At 36.9% G+C, this 18,890-nt stretch overlaps 1 protein-coding gene across 1 annotated transcript in view; it reads right to left on the bottom strand.

Moving 5' to 3' along the window:
- Nucleotides 1-4,159: 4,159 nt before the first annotated feature.
- ube2g1a (ubiquitin-conjugating enzyme E2G 1a (UBC7 homolog, yeast)) overlaps nt 4,160-18,890 on the bottom strand; it is a 31,510-nt gene continuing 16,779 nt past the window's right edge. The window contains exons 4-6 of the mRNA XM_039756892.1: nt 8,619-8,797; nt 8,296-8,418; nt 4,160-7,664 (exon numbers count right to left, since the gene is read on the bottom strand). Of these exons, the coding sequence (XP_039612826.1) occupies nt 8,332-8,418; nt 8,619-8,797 (266 nt within the window). The 3' untranslated portion in view covers nt 4,160-7,664; nt 8,296-8,331. The remainder of the gene's footprint in view (nt 7,665-8,295; nt 8,419-8,618; nt 8,798-18,890) is intronic.

The raw sequence follows: 18,890 nt of genomic DNA, 5'->3' as shown, positions 1-18,890 counted from the left end.
TTAAAGCAAAATACTGCACATCATACTAAAGCCATCTTTTTACAAATTGTGGCAAAGGACTGCAGTTCATGCCGATTTGATGACCCTTAACAAATCGCACAATTTTAAGCAACCAGCCCACGTAGAATGTAGGAGCTTGGATCCAATTTAGCGTCGTGGAATCACATCCCGCGGACCGTCGTTGCCAGTATAGATTTCGCACGTTCCCCACTTGCGCAATGCTCTGTTCCCATTCCCCTTTGCATCCAGCACAACTCTGCATAAGCCAGGGGTGGTGAACTCCAGGCCTGGAGTGCCGCAGTGGCTACAGGTTTTAATTCTAACTTTTCCTAATCAGGGACCAGTTTTCATGCTAATTAACTTTTTCCCCCGTCATGAGTTCAGCGCTCTGTATTGGTTCCTTTCTTCATTAAAATGACAGCCAAGCAGAAATGAGAAGTGAAACGAGCTAACAGATGACCAGCTAAACTGGGGCTTCAAACTCCAACCAATTTCACTCCAATCACTTTAATGAGAAGCCAATTCTTGCAGTTAATTAAACCCGTTATTTAATTCCATGGCTCGTTGATGCTCTCATTCTGCCACAGCACACATTTCTAAAACTGTTGTTTTTCTGTTCTAAGAGCGCCATCAAAATGTTTTGGTGACCTGAGATCAACCTTACCCAGACCATCACTTCGCTTTAATTTCAGAGATTGTATGATGGGCACAGGGGAGCTGGTCATGTGATGGCTTGTTTTATGTATCATTATTGTTTGGCTAATTAAAGGAAAAGAAACAAAGGATGGGGCCGGATTCAAGTTAATTAAAACAAGTAATCAGCGGCAAAAACTGGTCACTGATTAAGAAGATGGTAAGAATTAAAACCTGCAGCCACTGCTGCACTCGAAGCCCGGAGTTCGCCACCCCTGCCATCAACCCTACCAGGAACCAACGCTTAGTGCTGCTGAGATGAGCTCCGGACGCCTCAAGGCCTAACCGAAAAAAACATTTTAAAAAGCAGACTCGTAGGGCATAATCAAAAATGTAATACCTCGCAAATTGTACAAATTAATTGTACAGATCAATAGTCGAGTACAGGGTTTAATACATTTCTTTTAACCTGAGGTCCCGAGAAAAGCATTATAACATGAGGACATCGGAGCCATAAATAAGACAACGAACAGCGATCCTATAATAAAAACCGGTAAAGCTTTGGTGAAGTTGTAAGGAATCCAGTTTTTGAAGAGACAGTATGAACGATCGCTCAACTTACTTAATTCACTGCAATGGATAAGAAATAAAAGTAGTCAAAAACAATGAATCGACGCAGTTTATTTATTTTGTCGTAACTTTAATGCCATTTTTTTCAAAATGAGCTCTACTATTAACAATATAACAGTAGTTCAACATACACCAGTTTTCTTTAAGTATTTCAATAAATCGAGTAAAAAGGTAGCTCAATTATTCTTAAAAATGAAAGCACAACAGCTCGTCTCAAATTTGGATATTTACTGATATTCTTACTGTTCTCGATGGTTCTTGCTTTCACACTACAAGTAAATGGAAATTCATATAACCACTTTAAAGCAATGTTACAATTGTAGGAATGAATTTTTCCTCGCCGAGGCACTGCAAGCAAAATAGTCTCTGCACTCGTCAGTGAACTTGGATTCAATGAGTGCCATAACAGTGGTCATGCAAAGAAGAACCGACCAGTTGTTCATGGCCACCGAAAGTGATGTTAAGTATACAACAGAGGTACCCCAATTCTATTCGCTCGCCCTTCACAACACCCCAAAAAGCACCGGATAAAACAGAGGTCGGTGTACTCGCCCCATTATTCAGGCTTGGATTAACTAGACTATTTTTACTACAGATTCATGCGGCGACCCATAGTTGAAGAAACACTGGTCTAGTGTATATATCGCATTTGGGCAGAAGGCAGCGCAGTTTAAATACTAAGTCGTTAGTTTTCGTACATTGAACTCCTTGCGTGCATGTAAGTAAAACGCAACTTGACTACTCCCACAATAGATGCATTTTTTTTAGGCATTTATATTATAGGCAGCGCACACTTGTACCACAAAAAAAGTACTGTTCGAGATTGGTGGTGCAATTGCTACAGCTTCTGCCTCACCGGTTCTAGAGTCAGTGTCTTGCTCAATTATATAAATTTTCACATCGCATCCACACTGTTAACACCTGCCTTAGAATTCAATTGCCCCTAGACTCGTTGAGGAGGAAAAATACACTGCTAAAAAAAAAGGGTTCACTATTAAAATAAAAACAAGCTTGATGAGCACGAGTCATTTAACCTCATATTAGCTCGTTATTCCTTTTTACCTAGCGTGTCCAAAACAGCAGCTGTGGTAGAATGGTTCCTGCATCAATGGATCATACAGTTCTCGTAAACGAAATTCGTGGAGAGCTTTCCAGGTACTGTTCCATGTTGTCGAGTGTAAAAAACGACTATTTCAACATTGCTTGTATGTACTTAAATGAAGGTTAACAGACTTACGCAGTATATATGCACGCAAAGCCTTGCAATTCAGCCCTTCTTAAAATACAGACACTGCTTGGTTAATTTTAAAGGCGCATGCCCAATAAGAAAATCAAATCTTTTTTTTATATAAATCTTCGCCTTCAAGGTAGGTGGTCCATTAAGGAGTAAAATGTCAGCCCAGGTGATAAATTTGCTCTAGATAAATCAATTTTCTAAGAAGGTATTTATGCCTCGGGTGCTACTGAAGAAAAGTTTAATTCATTCAACCCCCGTTTTTAAAAAGGATCCACTTAATAGGTCTACTACAACACACCATAAATTCTTTAATCTCTTTTACAGGTTACCCAGAACTGGAAACAAGGAGCAACATTCTCAGAACATAATACTGCGCCATCATGCTTCCCTATAGACAAGTTTTATTGGTATATTTGAGGTTAACATTTTAAATTTTGGCAAACTTGGTCAAATCTAACCAAAAGGCATTGCCTGTCACTCTGGGCTAGTTAACTATAGGTGGATTTTAAAAGGTTTATTTCTACGGACCTGAACTTTTGGGTTTAAAATATTCAGTTTAACGATGTAAGCGCTCTTAAGGCATTCTAAAAGAGCATCAAAGAAACATTACTTGTAAAGAATTTGACTTGAATAACAGAACTAAAACAGACCTTTTAGTGCTGCTTAGAACAAGTCATCTTCAGTTGCATAATTTTGAAAGACTTTCTGAATTTCAGCATTTAGGCAGGACATACAAAAATATTTTTTAATATGCTTGGATCGACTTTATAAACTTGAATTTTCTTTGAAAATTGCCCAGTAATCTTTTTCACACCTTTCCATTACAATTATGTACTCAGTAATTCCTGACATTCATGCTACCCAGATATAGGCCATTTTATTTCCAAAGTGAAACATGAGAGCTTTCATAATCAAAGGGCTTGAAAAAGCATGCAAACGGCAAATTATAGTTTTGACTTTGTACATAGCATACTTAATGCAGCAACAATTGAAATTTTTAAATGAATCTGAATATAGTTGAAATTAACATACATGCTCTCAGTGTCTTGCAATTAAATGTTGCCCATTAAACCAGCAACCAGGCTCCAGCTGCGAGTAAACATGTGTGGTTGAGGTCCATGCGAGTTCACACAGCAACACAGGAAATGTGCTGACCAATGAAATAATCTCGATGTGCTTCAACTAAATCAATATTAACAATGAACAACCATTCTATATCCTCGCTGTGCGTGAGAGTGTGTGAGTGTGTGTGGGGTTTGGAGATGGGTTGGTAGTTATGCTAGTTAGGCTCCATTCATTTGATTAACTAGAAATTAAACTTGCCTATTGGCATCAGTCTGTCAAACATTACTTTATCCACGCCAAGTCAATTTCAACATATGCCGACAGTTTCTCAATTTAACTCACCATGACTAAATTGTTTCACCCCATTAATACTTCTCAACCTTGCTCATTCTTTCACCTGTTTAAAATGCATACCTTGATTTTACCCCATCCCCAGTGTGCTTGCTTGGTGCATATTTTGTCAGAAGTCCAGCCCTCTTTTCTGTATCCTTTCTCGGTACCAGAACTGTTCAAGCTACCGTATTATAACCATATTAATGTACTGGTGAATAATATTTGGGTTCTCAAAATGGACAAATTACACACAGCACACACTTAAAAGTCATCGTCTTAACCTTTAATTATTTCTATTTATTGACTGATCATTCGAGTGCTATAGTTCAATCAGGACCTCACCAATTCTTTGCAGTAAGGTACATGTTAATCTACTTTATAAAGTAATTGGCAACACAATCAACTTGCTCTATTTGTCCAAATCATTTTTAGAACTAACAAAGTAGCACCTACCTTATTGTACTGTCCAAATAAATGCCCCCTTTGTTCCAAGATTAAACCAATTAAGGCATCACCACAATGAAGACCTGCATCTTGTAGTACGGTATGCATGGGGTTACTTTGTCATTTTTGAAAAACACATGATTTTAAAAAAGTACTATACTTTTTTGTACTCATTTGGTGCTTCTCATATCAGTACATTTCACATCTACATTAGTACTGTTTTGTAGTTGCTGCCATTAATTTAGGTACCCGTCTCATAATAGTTTAGCCTGATGCAATATGGGTTTTTTTCCAACTGCCAAAGTTTGTTCGAAGTCACTTAAACTAATTTGAAGATTGATATGTGGTCTTTGAAATGAAGGTGTTTAATTTGTCCCAAATATTCCATTAAGCCACAAGCATTGATTAGTACATAAATAAATGTTAGATTAACTAAATGGCCATCTGAAGCAGCAGTAAAAGACAACCTTTCACGGATCAGTATTTCTTCAATCAAAACACACAACCCACCATCACACACTAAAACACACAAAATGATTGCCTCAAGCCTAAAGATAATCTGCACTTCTTGAAGGAACTGGAGACAAGAGATGTAGATACAGGTCTTAATTCTGCAACCCTCCTACCCCCAACCCCCCCAGTACGTATTAACTTATCCACACACATTGTACCAACCATTTTATAAATACTGGTTTGCTTTCACATAAGTGCTTAAAACAACCTGGGAGGGCTTTAGAGATAATCACTGAGACTTTATCAAATGAACCAGTCTTCATAGTAGAGGCAATTCCTTTTCCATGTCTGCCTCATGACTTTTCTCTTTAAAGTATGTTCATGCAAAATCAAATTCCAGCTCTTGACTTTACACTATTAAGAAAAATCTAGCTTGATGGTGATAGTGTGGAATAACTATATTAAATGAAAATGAGACCCAGATCACTTTATTGCTAAAGACACTGAATTTAAATTGCAGTACTATTCAAATATGACTACATAAAACCTCTCAAATTATGCAGTCAAACACTATATAAACTAACAACGAATTAGTTGTATTCTGGCAGAAATAAAGCAGATGTATCTAAAAAGGTCTGTCCTGCCCCAACACCCAATCCAACAAAGCTCTGGCAGGAGCCATGACGTACATTTAGCAGACTTTGCATTCTCAGGATGAAAGTAGAGAAAGTTGGTCCAAGTTATTCATAACTAGAAAAGGAGGATTCAGAATAATCTTCTTCAAAAGCAACTGTGTACTCAGAACAGCAGAGGTTAGGCATGAGTTTAGCTGGCATATATGAATTTTTTTCTATACATAAAAAGTTGCATGTCCTCAATGAGTTTGCCAAAGATATTACTTAATTATTCTATGGTTGATTCTAATACATCATCATAGGTCTGTCACATTCCCTGAACGTTTACATCCTTCGAGCATAAGCATAGCTAAAATGAACTTGTGGTACATTTGAAACCACTAAATGAGTTTGATGGAAGGATGAAATACCCTAAACACAAACCCTAGTATGTCATGCAGTTTAAGTGAAATTTGTATGGCATCTTAAAGAATCACCAGTTTAATGTAAAAGGAAAATTGATACTGAAGATGCGTTGTCAAGAGATGTTAGGACAAGTCGCCTCTTTCAAAGATGACATAATACTGTATAATTCAAACGAGAACCTCAAAATAAAAAAAAAGTCTCAGTAAATTAATATTCAAGTAGATGTAGCAAGTACACTGAAACCATCTCAAAATAAACATTTCTGAATTCACAAGGCGACATGCAACACACTTAAATATTATGGAACGGTACTAGGACAATTTAGTTTGAGCGTTGAATTTATAAGAGGTATAAGAAGCAATACACTTTTAATATATATTTATATATATATATATAAAAAAAAAAAAACAGCCCTTAACCATGAAAAACATTTAGGTCTTTCTTGAACGCTTATTTGCAACCCTTACCTCTACCTCAAAATTCATCCATAAGTCCTCAGCCCCAGTTTCTGCCCATGTCCACCCTCCTCCCCATTCTCCTTTGTCACCCTTTGACAAAATGTCATTAATTGTCAATTTACAGAAATATCTACTGGAAAATATATATATTTTGGAAGAACACTACATGAGACAATTTCCATTACATGAAAAATATACAGTCTTTTGTCTTTGTACATTATGCAAGAAAAAAATGCAGTAGTTTAAGAGCCATTAAACAAAAGGCATTTTAAAATCAGACACACAGTCTTGAATACCAAACCTGAAAACTGCCCACAAGTAGACCTACATTGAAAGCATGCTTCACATCCCTACCTAAAAAACACAGACACAAGCCAATAAAATGACATCTTCTTTAGTGGGTATTGGCTTCTAAGACCTTCAAATCACACAGAAAGCTTAAAATGGACGTGGCACCATTCCATAGTGCGCTAGGGTGAGGCAAGGCTGGTTATTGCTACACCAAACATTTTCCCATTCACCTGTAATTTTAAATGAAGCAGGTATCTGTTGGGCTTTCATGTGTTCATATTGAAAGTGGGGAGGAAAAAACCAACCATTTGAACAGGAGGCACTTCTGAAGGAAAAGAAAAGCAATAATAGAGAAAAAAAAAAATTTCCACAGGCTTTAACATCACTTACCTTACAAGCCAATTTCAGCCCAAATAGGCAGAGGTGCTTTAAAAGATGCCATCCAGGGTATTAAACATCCCGCTTAAGTTTAAAGTTAAAACCACAAGGCCCTGACTTAGAGTTACACCCGCAAGTGGGGAAGGGGAGAGTAAACATAGCCGCCATGATTTTAATAAGGTGGCTTCCAAGATCAGATAGCCAAAGAAAGGTGAACCTGAAAATGCATTTTTCACAGTTAAAGAATTAGAAAATGTTGTCAACTGAAGTCTGCTACCCAGTTATCAATTGACATGGCTTTCTTCAGAGTAACCTGTAATTGCACCAAGTTACAGGATATGGGCAGGATGACTAAACTCTGGCAGGATGTACACTGTTCATATTCTAACTACAGAAGCACTATTTATTTGGTTCTATGTGCAGTGCTGAATGAAGATGAAGTTTATATATTACTCGGTTCATGTTTGTGCTATGTACACAACTTTACAGTTTTTCCTGAAATTAAGCAGTTCGCAGGACTTCATAAGAATTGCATGATCTTCTGGGAGTTGGCACTTTCAATGCTGTGGCTACATTTTCTTTCTGCTACTAGCCACCTTGCAAATCTGTATGTGTCTGCCAACCTGTATTAAACGACAAGTCCAGCAATAGGTGGGTAGAGTGCAGGTAAAAAAAACAGTGCCATGTTTCTCAACTGGAGACCTGTGGAGAAGTTAAGAAGGTGGTCAGTTCAAAATGCATAAAATAAATTCAGCTTACTTTATTCACAATATGGAAGGTAAATATGCCTACTTTTGTAAGTGAAAATTTCAACACCCTTTTATCAAAGCTTCCAATCCCATGTACTGTACAGCAAAGAAAATGGATACTTGCACCCACAACACCTATCAAAAGGTGGGATAAGAATTCTGCCCCACCACCTAAACACAAAAAAACATCCATACTTCAATAACAGTGGGCTACATTAGATGTGTAAAAAACACCCCACAGACAGCAGCACATGCATGCATATACACACACACACACACACACACACACACATCAACCCAGACCCCACCAAGTGAATGAGGGGAAGAGCATAAAAGCACAGCAAAATACACAGAATGGCCAACAGCACAAAATAAGAAACAGCCGCAAAAATCGTAAAACATTTCCTAACACCACAACTACATTACTCTAACCAAGATCAACTAACAGGCCAGAATTTGACTACAACTAATAAACAAAAACCTAACAAAAGGAGTAAAGTGGTTACTCACACCACAGTTTGACAGAAGAGTATTAGAGTAAGTGTGCCCAAGTGTTAAGGCTGGAGTTTAACATTTATACTCACCCTGAAAATCTGTAGCTACCAGCAGCTGAATAAAGGTCAGTCAAAGGCAGTCTCTTGGCTTTTTCTTACACAGCGAGCTACTTTCTTTTTGAATTCACCATTCCTATCTTCCCGCCATTCTTTCTACAAAATTCATTTGAAAGCATTAGTGAATAAGATTGCAAAACAGAAGTGAAATGGACTATATAGGAGAAAGTATGGTAACCAAACCTGTCAAAAGGTTAATAAAAAAAAAAAACACAAACCCCACAACCACCTGCCATATTCCCCACAGACTTAATTTGGAATAATAATTTTAATTAAAGATTCCGGGAATCACTTACTGCTGCATCCACATTAGCAGGTGAATCTCCATTGGGATCTGCCAACATAGAGATGACACTTATCATAATTGTTTCCACAGTGTGAATTGGTAACCAGCGCTCCTCAGGTTTTTCATAACCATACTTATCTTCTCCAGGCTCATGAAGTATGGAAATGCACACATCACCGTTTTTGTCAACTGAAAAACAATTGCAAACAAGGTCTTTCTTTTGCTAATTTAATGTGCAAATATTATGAAAAGTCATTTCCCATGATGTTATACTTGCAACCCAAATTAGGAGAAAGTGTGCATCATACTATATAGTAATACAGTGGCCATTAGCCAATATAAAGAAAGACTTTAAAGCAAAAAAAGTTCCTACACACAGGAAAATGAGTACAAATGGTGTTCCCAGAAAAGGTTTTCAAAAATGCATAAAAGCATTTAAGTTATGAAAAGCATATTTTGAAATAAAATACATTTTTCTCATAGATGGATGAATCAGTTTAAAAACATTAGTGATGTACTGTGATCTATAAAACAGAAGCAAGGTAATGCTTTACCTAAATTCCAATGATTTAAAAAGGTTATAGAAAGAGAGGGGAGAATGGCCAAGGGAGTTTTGACAATGCTACAAAATGTAATAGTACCCTTCACTGTTTTCTCACTCATCCTACACTCTTGCTAACCTTGAATATTTCAGTACATTGAGATTAGGGTTTTTTTCCTTTTTAAATTAGGGAAAGCACATGTGATGTGATATGTATAATCTGTATGTAGCATATTACACCAATCTAAAATGAATGCACTATAAAGAAATCAGTCTTAAATAGTCAAACCACACTCATCCAACAAACAAACCATCCATCATGTGCCACAAAACAGAGAAACAAGGAAAATAAAAACACACACGCATTTGGATATTACATGTACCTTGTTCTGGGCTCTTTTCAAAAGGTACCTTTTGTCTAAATTAAAAACTAAATGATCAGTGTAAGGGTCATTTTGGGCAGTTCTGGGGTAGCAAATTCTCTTGCGAGATCTATTTAAACTGACATCCAGAAAACCTATTAAAACACAGGTACTCCACTAAGGTGCAATGTCTCGCTTTTGGTAGTATGGATAATTACGTAGAAACAAAAGCCAAACTTCATCTTAGAATTTTCAGAATCACAATATTGTATTCAAAAGAAAAATTTGACCCTTCATGCCAGGAAAATCAAAAGGCAACACACTATCCCCTCAGGATTAATACAGTGTACCAAATTAAAATTTCTTAAACTAAGGGGCTCCACACCCTGCTCCCATTGCTCACCAACTCCCTGCGTTTGGTTAACCGGATATACAATTTAAAGAAATTTCTTTTTCCATGGGAATTGTTACAATTTTTTTTTTGTTTTCACTTTTACTTTAAAACTTCAGTAAAAACAATATTTGGAATTACCTTTTCTTCAAGATCACATTGAATTTTGATTCCTTTTTGGGACTTCTATTGTGACAACACAACGTATAACTGCCCATGAGTGAATATCATTTCTTTTTCTATAATAAACTGACTTTTTTTGAATGTTTGTCCCTGTGATTTGTTAGTTGTAGCAAAAGCTATTCTCAATAGAAACTGTAAATGTTTTAATATGAATAGCATATCAAGGGATCGCCTTTGGTGTGTACTACATTATCTTTGTTGCCTGTTAAAAATTTTACAGGATAGAATTGTTCGATCAATTTTTAATACAAATCTTGTCCCATTAGAGTAGTCCATCACTCATACATAAATTACTCGACAACATTACGATACATCCTTCTTTCAACAGTAATTCAGTTGGACGACGACCAGACGGTGTTAACGCATGTAGATATTCTGTGATATTGTAAGATGATGTTTTCATCTTCTGCACCGTCACCACCAACTGCTTCAGCATATTCTATTGATATGCATTTAAATAATTTGCTGTGTAACCGATCGACAATTGTTGCGCTAATTTATTAGACTTCATTTTTCGCTGCTAGGATTGCCCGTGTACTAATTTCTTTTATTGATAATCTTTCGGGATAAAATTCTTCAAAATCTCCCAATAAGACTTTTTATGTAAAAAAATCTTATCGAACTTTAAAATTGTCAAGGTCTAGTAGCCAGTATGCAAAATCATCCGAATTTTGATAGCTTATATTTTTTTGTAATTTGAATTGTCGGAACAAAGACCATAAAGGCTCCACTCTTTAGGCATGCATCGTAAATCTGCCTTCAGCCTCCTTTCTTGAATACTGATTGAAAAGGAAAAAGAAAAACCTTTAGACACGTTCTAAGTAACATTTTTTTCCGTGATATTTAAAAAGGTAAACATTTTAGTGAGCCGTTTTAACATGGGAAGAAGAATTGTTGCTATGCCTGTCCACACTATCAATGTAATGTTTTTGCATAAGTGTTTGCAATAAAGGACTAAACATTTATACAAAAATGTTTTTCTTTTCCGCCTGGTCCACCTATGAAGAATAACTGCTGCCTAAATTCTTCGAGAAGACATTTTTGAATTGTGTCAAAAATTAATCTTTGATCATCATTTAATTGTGAGTACATTTCCCGATATAATTTTCTATGGTCTTCCACTGTTATATCTTCTCTTTCTTTACATCTGATTTGTTAATTTCTTCTGGAAGTCCAAATTGCTGCATTGTTAAATCTTCTGCTTCAAACAATCCTTTGATCGAAAGAGCCGTTTGTTCATTCAACTTTTCGGCTAATGGTCCTTTAAATGCTTTCCATAATTGTAAAGAACCAACTTCACCCGTCATAATTACACGAAGAAGTGTCTTAATTTGTCAGGCATCATTAGAGAAGTGGCATCAGACATCATTTCTAACATATAGTAATCTAATTTACATAACCCAGCTGCTTGTGCCACTTCTTTAAAAGTGCCATACGTAGTTCCATCTATAGTTTGAACATCTTTATACGATGTTGCTCCTTTCGATTCACATAATTTTAAATGAAACCGTTAAATATCTTTTGGTAATACAATAAATCGAGCAACACTTTTGCAATTAATTTTTCTTGATGCCATACTTTTTTGTTCGGCCACTTGTAATGTTGAGGAATGTGCATACGTATATGCTTTTGCATTTAAGTCGGTTTTATTAAGTTCAAAATAAGCCAATTTTGTATTTTTACTTTTTGCTACCTGTAAAGGTTCTGCTTCTTCGCCCTCTTTAAATTGAATCATTCTGACCTGGTAAATGAATCAGTAATAATTCAACAGAATGACTTTGACCATGCATTTGCAATTCCATTAAATGCCATCCACTTTCCATTGCACTGACATATGCACTGACGTACCGAGTATCTAAAATATGCTTGAACTTCGTCCCGAGACTGTTCTTTGGATAAAGTTACGTGTACTCTATCGTGTCCTTTAAGAATGTACTTGTAGATGTACTTAATACTCATCACCGATGCACAATACTCGACATTAATATGAAGATCGAATCATTTGAGCAAATACAGGTTATATGGTACAATCATTGAATCAATCATTACGATTTTACCATCTTTCCGTGAGAAGTGTGTTGTTCGTTTTGATTATCTCTTCGGCAAAAGCGAGCCTTAGTCATATCTGTTTGGACGAACACTTCAGGAAATTTCTTTAAACACTTTCTTTTGTGTCCCAACATGCTGAATCTTTTAAATGTGGTCCGTGAGACATGTGTTTAATGACTTTGTACCATAATTCAGGAAGGTTTCTCTGTTTGGAATTTCATCACAGACAAACAGATCTACATCATCAGGAGTTAATTTTGCAAAGTAACCAATACATGCATGTGAGGTAAACCCCATTTTAGAAATTAGATTGTATAAATGTATGCTCCGATTTGACCGAACACCTTTTTAAGTTCTTTAAATAAAATAAAGACTTTGTACTTACAAAAGTCCGAATATCTAGAGCCGATGGCATTGTTCAAGTATCAACATATTTCTGGCCACTGTGGATTGTAATTCATTGTAATAAATAAATGTAGCCAACCAATAGTTCAAAAGCATTGCAACATCCCGGACTGCCTCGATATCATGGTAATATTACCATTTCACCTATTTTGAATTTGCCTGAACTATTGATATTTGAATTTTGAAAGTGATCAATGAAACCTTTCATGCGTTCCATTCTAAATTTTGCTTGATTAGATTTAATAAAGAGACGATTAGCTTCCACTTTTAGATACGCATTAATGTAATGTTGCGTTTAGATGTTGAGATGACAGAAGTGGTTTAAATATACAGTGGTGTGAAAAACTATTTGCCCCTTCCTGATTTCTTATTCTTTTCTTTTTGTCACACAAAATGTTTCTGATCATCAAACACATTTAACCATTAGTCAAATATAAACACAAGTAAACACAAAATGCAGTTTTTAAATAATGGTTTTTATTATTTAGGGAGAAAAAAAAAATCCAAACCTACATGGCCCTGTGTGAAAAAGTAATTGCCCCCTGAACCCAATAACTGGTTGGGACACCCTTAGCAGCAATAACTGCAATCAAGCGTTTGCGATAACTTGCAATGAGTCTTTTACAGCGCTCTGGAGGAATTTTGGCCCACTCATCTTTGCAGAATTGTTGTAATTCAGCTTTATTTGAGGGTTTTCTAGCATGAACCGCCTTTTTAAGGTCATGCCATAGCATCTCAATTGGATTCAGGTCAGGACTTTGACTAGGCCACTCCAAAGTCTTCATTTTGTTTTTCTTCAGCCATTCAGAGGTGGATTTGCTGGTGTGTTTTGGGTCATTGTCCTGTTGCAGCACCCAAGATCTCTTCAGCTTGAGTTGACGAACAGATGGCCGGACATTCTCCTTCAGGATTTTTTGGTAGACAGTAGAATTCATGGTTCCATCTATCACAGCAAGCCTTCCAGGTCCTGAAGCAGCAAAACAACCCCAGACCATCACACTACTACCACCACCATATTTTACTGTTGGTATGATGTTCTTTTTCTGAAATGCTTGGTTCCTTTTACACCAGATGTAACGGGACATTTGCCTTCCAAAAAGTTCAACTTTTGTCTCATCAGTCCACAAGGTATTTTCCCAAAAGTCTTGGCAATCATTGAGATGTTTCTTAGCAAAATTGAGACGAGCCCTAATGTTCTTTTTGCTTAACAGTGGTTTGCGTCTTGGAAATCTGCCATGCAGGCCGTTTTTACCCAGTCTCTTTCTTATGGTGGAGTCGTGAACACTGACCTTAAATTGAGGCAAGCGAGGCCTGCAGTTCTTTAGACGTTGTCCTGGGGTCTTTTGTGACCTCTCGGATGAGTCGTCTCTGCGCTCTTGGGTCGTCCGGCCACTCCTGGGAAGGTTCACCACTGTTCCATGTTTTTGCCCCATTTGTGGATAATGGCTCTCACTGTGGTTCGCTGGAGTCCCAAAGCTTTAGAAATGGCTTTATAACCTTTACCAGACTGATAGATCTCAATTACTTCTGTTCTCATTTGTTCCTGAATTTCTTTGGATCTTGGCATGATGTCTAGCTTTTGAGGTGCTTTTGGTCTACTTCTCTGTGTCAGGCAGCTCCTATTTAAGTGATTTCTTGATTGAAACATGTGCAGCAGTAATCCGGCCCGGAGGGGGCTACGGAAATTGAACTCAGGTGTGATACACCAGTTAGGTTATTTTTTAACAAGGGGGCAATTACTGTTTCACACAGGGGCATGTAGGTTTGGATTTTTTTCTCCCTAAAACTGTATTTTGTTTACTGGTGTTATATTTGACTAATGGTTAAATGTGTTTGATGATCAGAAACATTGTGTGACAAACATGCAAAAGAATAAGAAATCAGGAAGGGGGCAAATAGTTTTTCACACCACTGTATTGGAATGTATTGCTACTTTTGCCCTGAAATAGTGTGTGGGTGTTATTAGTTTTCAGAATTTGTGCGTTTCATATTGTACGACCATCCTGTTTCACCTTCAGGGAAAAATCAAAAAGAGTAAAGGATCAGAATGTGGCGAATTAGACAGAAATGTTGAATCGTGTTCGATATCTCCGTCTTTCGAAAGGATTATCACTGACAATTCGTCACATGCTGGTTTATTATAGATGCGACCATGATCTTTCGGATTCATATAGAAATCCAAGAAAACTTCTTTGTCCATGTTTTGCAGGTAAATTGTGTAAAGTGTGATACTTTTGGACGTATGGATTTGTATCCATTATTGGCTGTATAATTTCTAATATGTCCAATCATTTAACTTTTTCAATTCTATGTTGCATCGCTTCTCCGTGATCATAAATATACACCTGGCCAAAATGCGATTTCTTCGAAATTAAACTTGTCGTAGCTTTAAATTGCTGTGGGACAACAGATTCTCATAGCGTATGGTCCATTATTGTGTAAATCTACATTTTTAGCATTGAATGATGCTAACACGAACAAATTATTGTAGACTCGGATATTTTGCCTGTAGTGTTTGTGGATTTCACTTTCACCAAACAAATCTCAATTCTCACAGATACGCCTCTTCACTGGGAAGAAACACTACTTTTCCCTGATTGCAACACGGATTAGACAATCTACAAATCTGCGACTTAAACTTCAAAGCCTTACAATATTTACATACTTCTGACATATCTCCTATGTCCATATTATATTCAATCTCTATTCGCTTTTCCAATATTTCACCAAGCAATAAATTTCCCAGTTAGCACTAATGCGAGATTTACCATAATTTTTTTGATACTTTCGAATTTTACTACCTTCATAATCTCTAACCTGCTCTGCATGCGTTTCACCCCAACGTTTTTGAACCACTGACGTTCTACTTTGTCTTCTACTCTTTGTCTTTTATTTATTTCTGAGCACGCTTGGACCGGCTAGATTTTCAATTCTACCTGGTCCGGGATGATTATTACTTTCCCTTATTTCGAGTAATAATTTCCGTTTGTTAGTGCTACTTCTTTACTTTTTTTTTTTGGATACTTTTGAATTTCACTTTTATAGTCTAATTTTCGCTGCATGTGTATCACACTAAAGTTTTTTTTTTGAGCCTTTCGAATCTCCAACCAGCTCTGCAAGTGTATGTTTTTGAACGTCTTCATGAAGTTCTACTTTGTCTTTTACTCTTATTTCTGACTCAGATTGGACCTGCGAGGTTTACAATTCCACTTGGTCCAGGCTGATTATTACTTTCCTTATTTTAAGAATTTGCACATAGATTATTTTTCTTTTTTGCATTCTTTTCTCTCCAACGCTTTTGGGTCTCTTTCTTCTTCCCTTAGTTATTGACGTGCCATTTAGAACGTATAAAATTTATAAGAGCTGAGAGCACAGGACATGTGTCTGCTAAAAGCCTTTGCCCAACTGAGAGGTTAGAGGACTGTGGTCTTATTTGAAAATGGTTGTAGACAGGGCGTGACTTCAAAAAAATCTCATGTTAAAAGTCCCCACAAGGCAAAAAGTCTTGTCTTGCGGGACTTTAAAGTGTCTCTGAGAAAAATCACGTCTTGTCTCCCTCATCACCCCTCCAAAGATATTTATTTATTTTATTTATTTTAAATATAACAGACATAGTGCTCCAACAAGATGGGCAAATATTATTTCCTCGACTCCCATATGCAAATGGCTAAGCAAGACATTCAACAAATACATCAGAATCCAGGTCAACAATCAACTGATAATTATTGAGGAGTGAACTACATAGTGTTCACTTTGCCTTGAGTTTCAGAGAAATCACAGAAGCATTTATGAATATTGCCAAACTTGGCGATATGCATTCAAGTCAATAGTGAAGGACTAAAAGAGAGAGAAATGCCTTGTAAATAGTACTAATCTTTTGGTATTAGTATGATTTCAGAGGTCTTCCGTGTTTTGGGGGAGTGCCAAATCAGGCACTGTCAAGGTTTATTTTTTTCTCTCTCTATGTGGCTAATTATGCATGCATATGGCACACGCCTCCTTCTCTTATATTGACGTGGAACTCAATACATTTGATGACTAGCAGGGAAAAAAAAAAAAAAAACTAATTTATGCTGTACATGTTTCATAAAGCTAAAAATTGAGAACCTGCATTATTTACGTATGTGTTCTACCACTAGCTTAGTCCCCCAGAGTCTGTAATGCAAATCAACATTATACAACTCGGGGGCAGTCCCATGCAATGTTTGCCGTTACTGCTGCAGAGGATGTCGCACTGGCCTTGCAAACCTTATTGGGGGGGGAGGGGGATGATGGGTTGGGTTGGAATGTCCTAAATCAGTTGAACTATCAGTAAATAATTCGACTAACAAGAGCAAAAAGACACCCAGCAAATTTGTTGCAAATAACGCTTTGGTGAAATTTGCTGATCAACGCTACTGATTATTATGTCTATAACCTAACTACATTTAAACTCCAAGAAATGTTGCATGGGAGTTGACCATTTGCAACAGTTTCTCAAAGGCTAGCCGAAATGAAAGCCTTGGTGCTAATACATTAAAGAAAGACTAAAAGTAAATTAAACATAATGGTATAAGCTTTAAGGGATAAGGATACAAATTTGTGACAATAAATCTCGCCACCCTTGGGACATGTCCTTTGTTTAAATAGGCCCAGCATTCCAAGTTGGGTTACTAGTTCACTCACTGTAACTTATTTCAATGCCTCCTGCTCATTTGCTTTACCTTGCTCCCTGACCACTCTCTGCTAGTTAGTTATATTCCTGCCACCACTAGACCTCCAAACTTCTACCATATTACCAGGAAAACCTTGTTATATCACTGCTTCTGCAGAATGAAAAAGGAACCCTAGTGATCCTACACATCCAGCCTTCTATAAAGGCTCAAAACCATTCCACACCCAACTACAACAGTAGGGATAGACTATATTCAAAAGTATCCTTGTTGCTACCTAACATTACAGGGGAACTTAGAAATTCTGCCCAACACCCCCAGTATCTTAGACTTTAAAATGTTTTGAGAATTTTATTTGCACACCATCACTGTACAGATTATCAGTTTGAAAAATAGATTTCAGTATAAAATGTGTTACCATATATTAATCTTTATCTTCTCAATCTATATGCTTCCATTAGATTAGATTATCTCAGGTTACAACGTAAGGTATCACAGCTATGCTGATGACACACAGCTGTACTTATCAATAGCACCTGATGACACCGACTCTCTCGATTCACTAACACAATGTCTTACTGGTATTTCTGAATGGATGAATAGTAATTTTCTCAAGCTAAATAATAAAGAGAAAACTGAAATTTTAGTGATTGGCAAAAATGGATTCAATGAGGTTATCAGAAATAAACTTGATGCATTAGGATTAAAAGTTAAGACGGAAAAAAAAAAAAACCACACACACTTAGGGGTAACTGTTGACTGCAACCTGAATTTTTAATTGCATATTCATCAGACCACTAGGACAGCATTTTTTCCACTTAAACACAGAAAAAGTTAGACCTCTTGTATCATTGAAAGATGCCGAGAAATTAATTCACGCTTGTGTTTTCAGTCACCTAGATTACTGTAACGCACTCCTCTCAGGACTACCCAAAAAAGACATAAATCATTTGCAACGAGTGCAGAATGCAGCTGCTAGAATCCTAACTAGGAAAAAAAATCTGAACAATTCTCCAGTTTTGATGTCACTACACTGGTTACCTGTGTCTTTCAGAATTGACTTTACAATTCTGCTTATGGTTTATAAAGCCTTAAATAATCTCGCTCCATCTTATATATCGGAATGTCCGACACCCTATATCCCAAATCGTAACCTTAGATCCTCAAATGAGTGTCTCCTTACAATTCCAAAAGCTAAACTTAAGTGGTGAGGCGGCCTTCTGCTGTTATGCACCTAAAATCTGGAAAAGCCTGCCAATAGGAATTTGCCAGGCAAATACAGTAGAGCACTTTAAAACACTGCTGAAAACATATTACTTTAACATGGCCTTTTTATAACTTCACTTTAACTTAATCCTGATACTCTATGTTCAATTCATCATAATAACTATTCATGGAGGCTCTAAAATCCGTACTGACCCCTACTCTCTCTTCTGTTTCTTTTTCCAGATTCTTTGTGGTGGCGGCCTGCACCACCACCACCTACTCAAAGCATCATGATGCTCCTACATTGATGGACTAAAAGCCAGAAGTCTACGTGACCATCATTATCAAGTCCTTCCGTGAGAACCCTAAATCCAAAAAGAGGACTGTTTAATTTATGTTAGGTAGATTGCCCAGTTCCCTCTGGGCAGTCTCATGGTCTGGAATCCCTGCAGATTTTAAATTTTTTTTCTCCGGCCTTCTGGAGTTTTTTTTT

This window comes from Polypterus senegalus, chromosome 6 (genome assembly GCF_016835505.1).
Source record: "Polypterus senegalus isolate Bchr_013 chromosome 6, ASM1683550v1, whole genome shotgun sequence".
NCBI classification, from domain to species: domain Eukaryota; kingdom Metazoa; phylum Chordata; class Cladistia; order Polypteriformes; family Polypteridae; genus Polypterus; species Polypterus senegalus.
The sequence above is the reverse complement of the archived record's forward strand: the minus strand, read 5'-3'. Positions and strand labels throughout refer to the sequence as shown.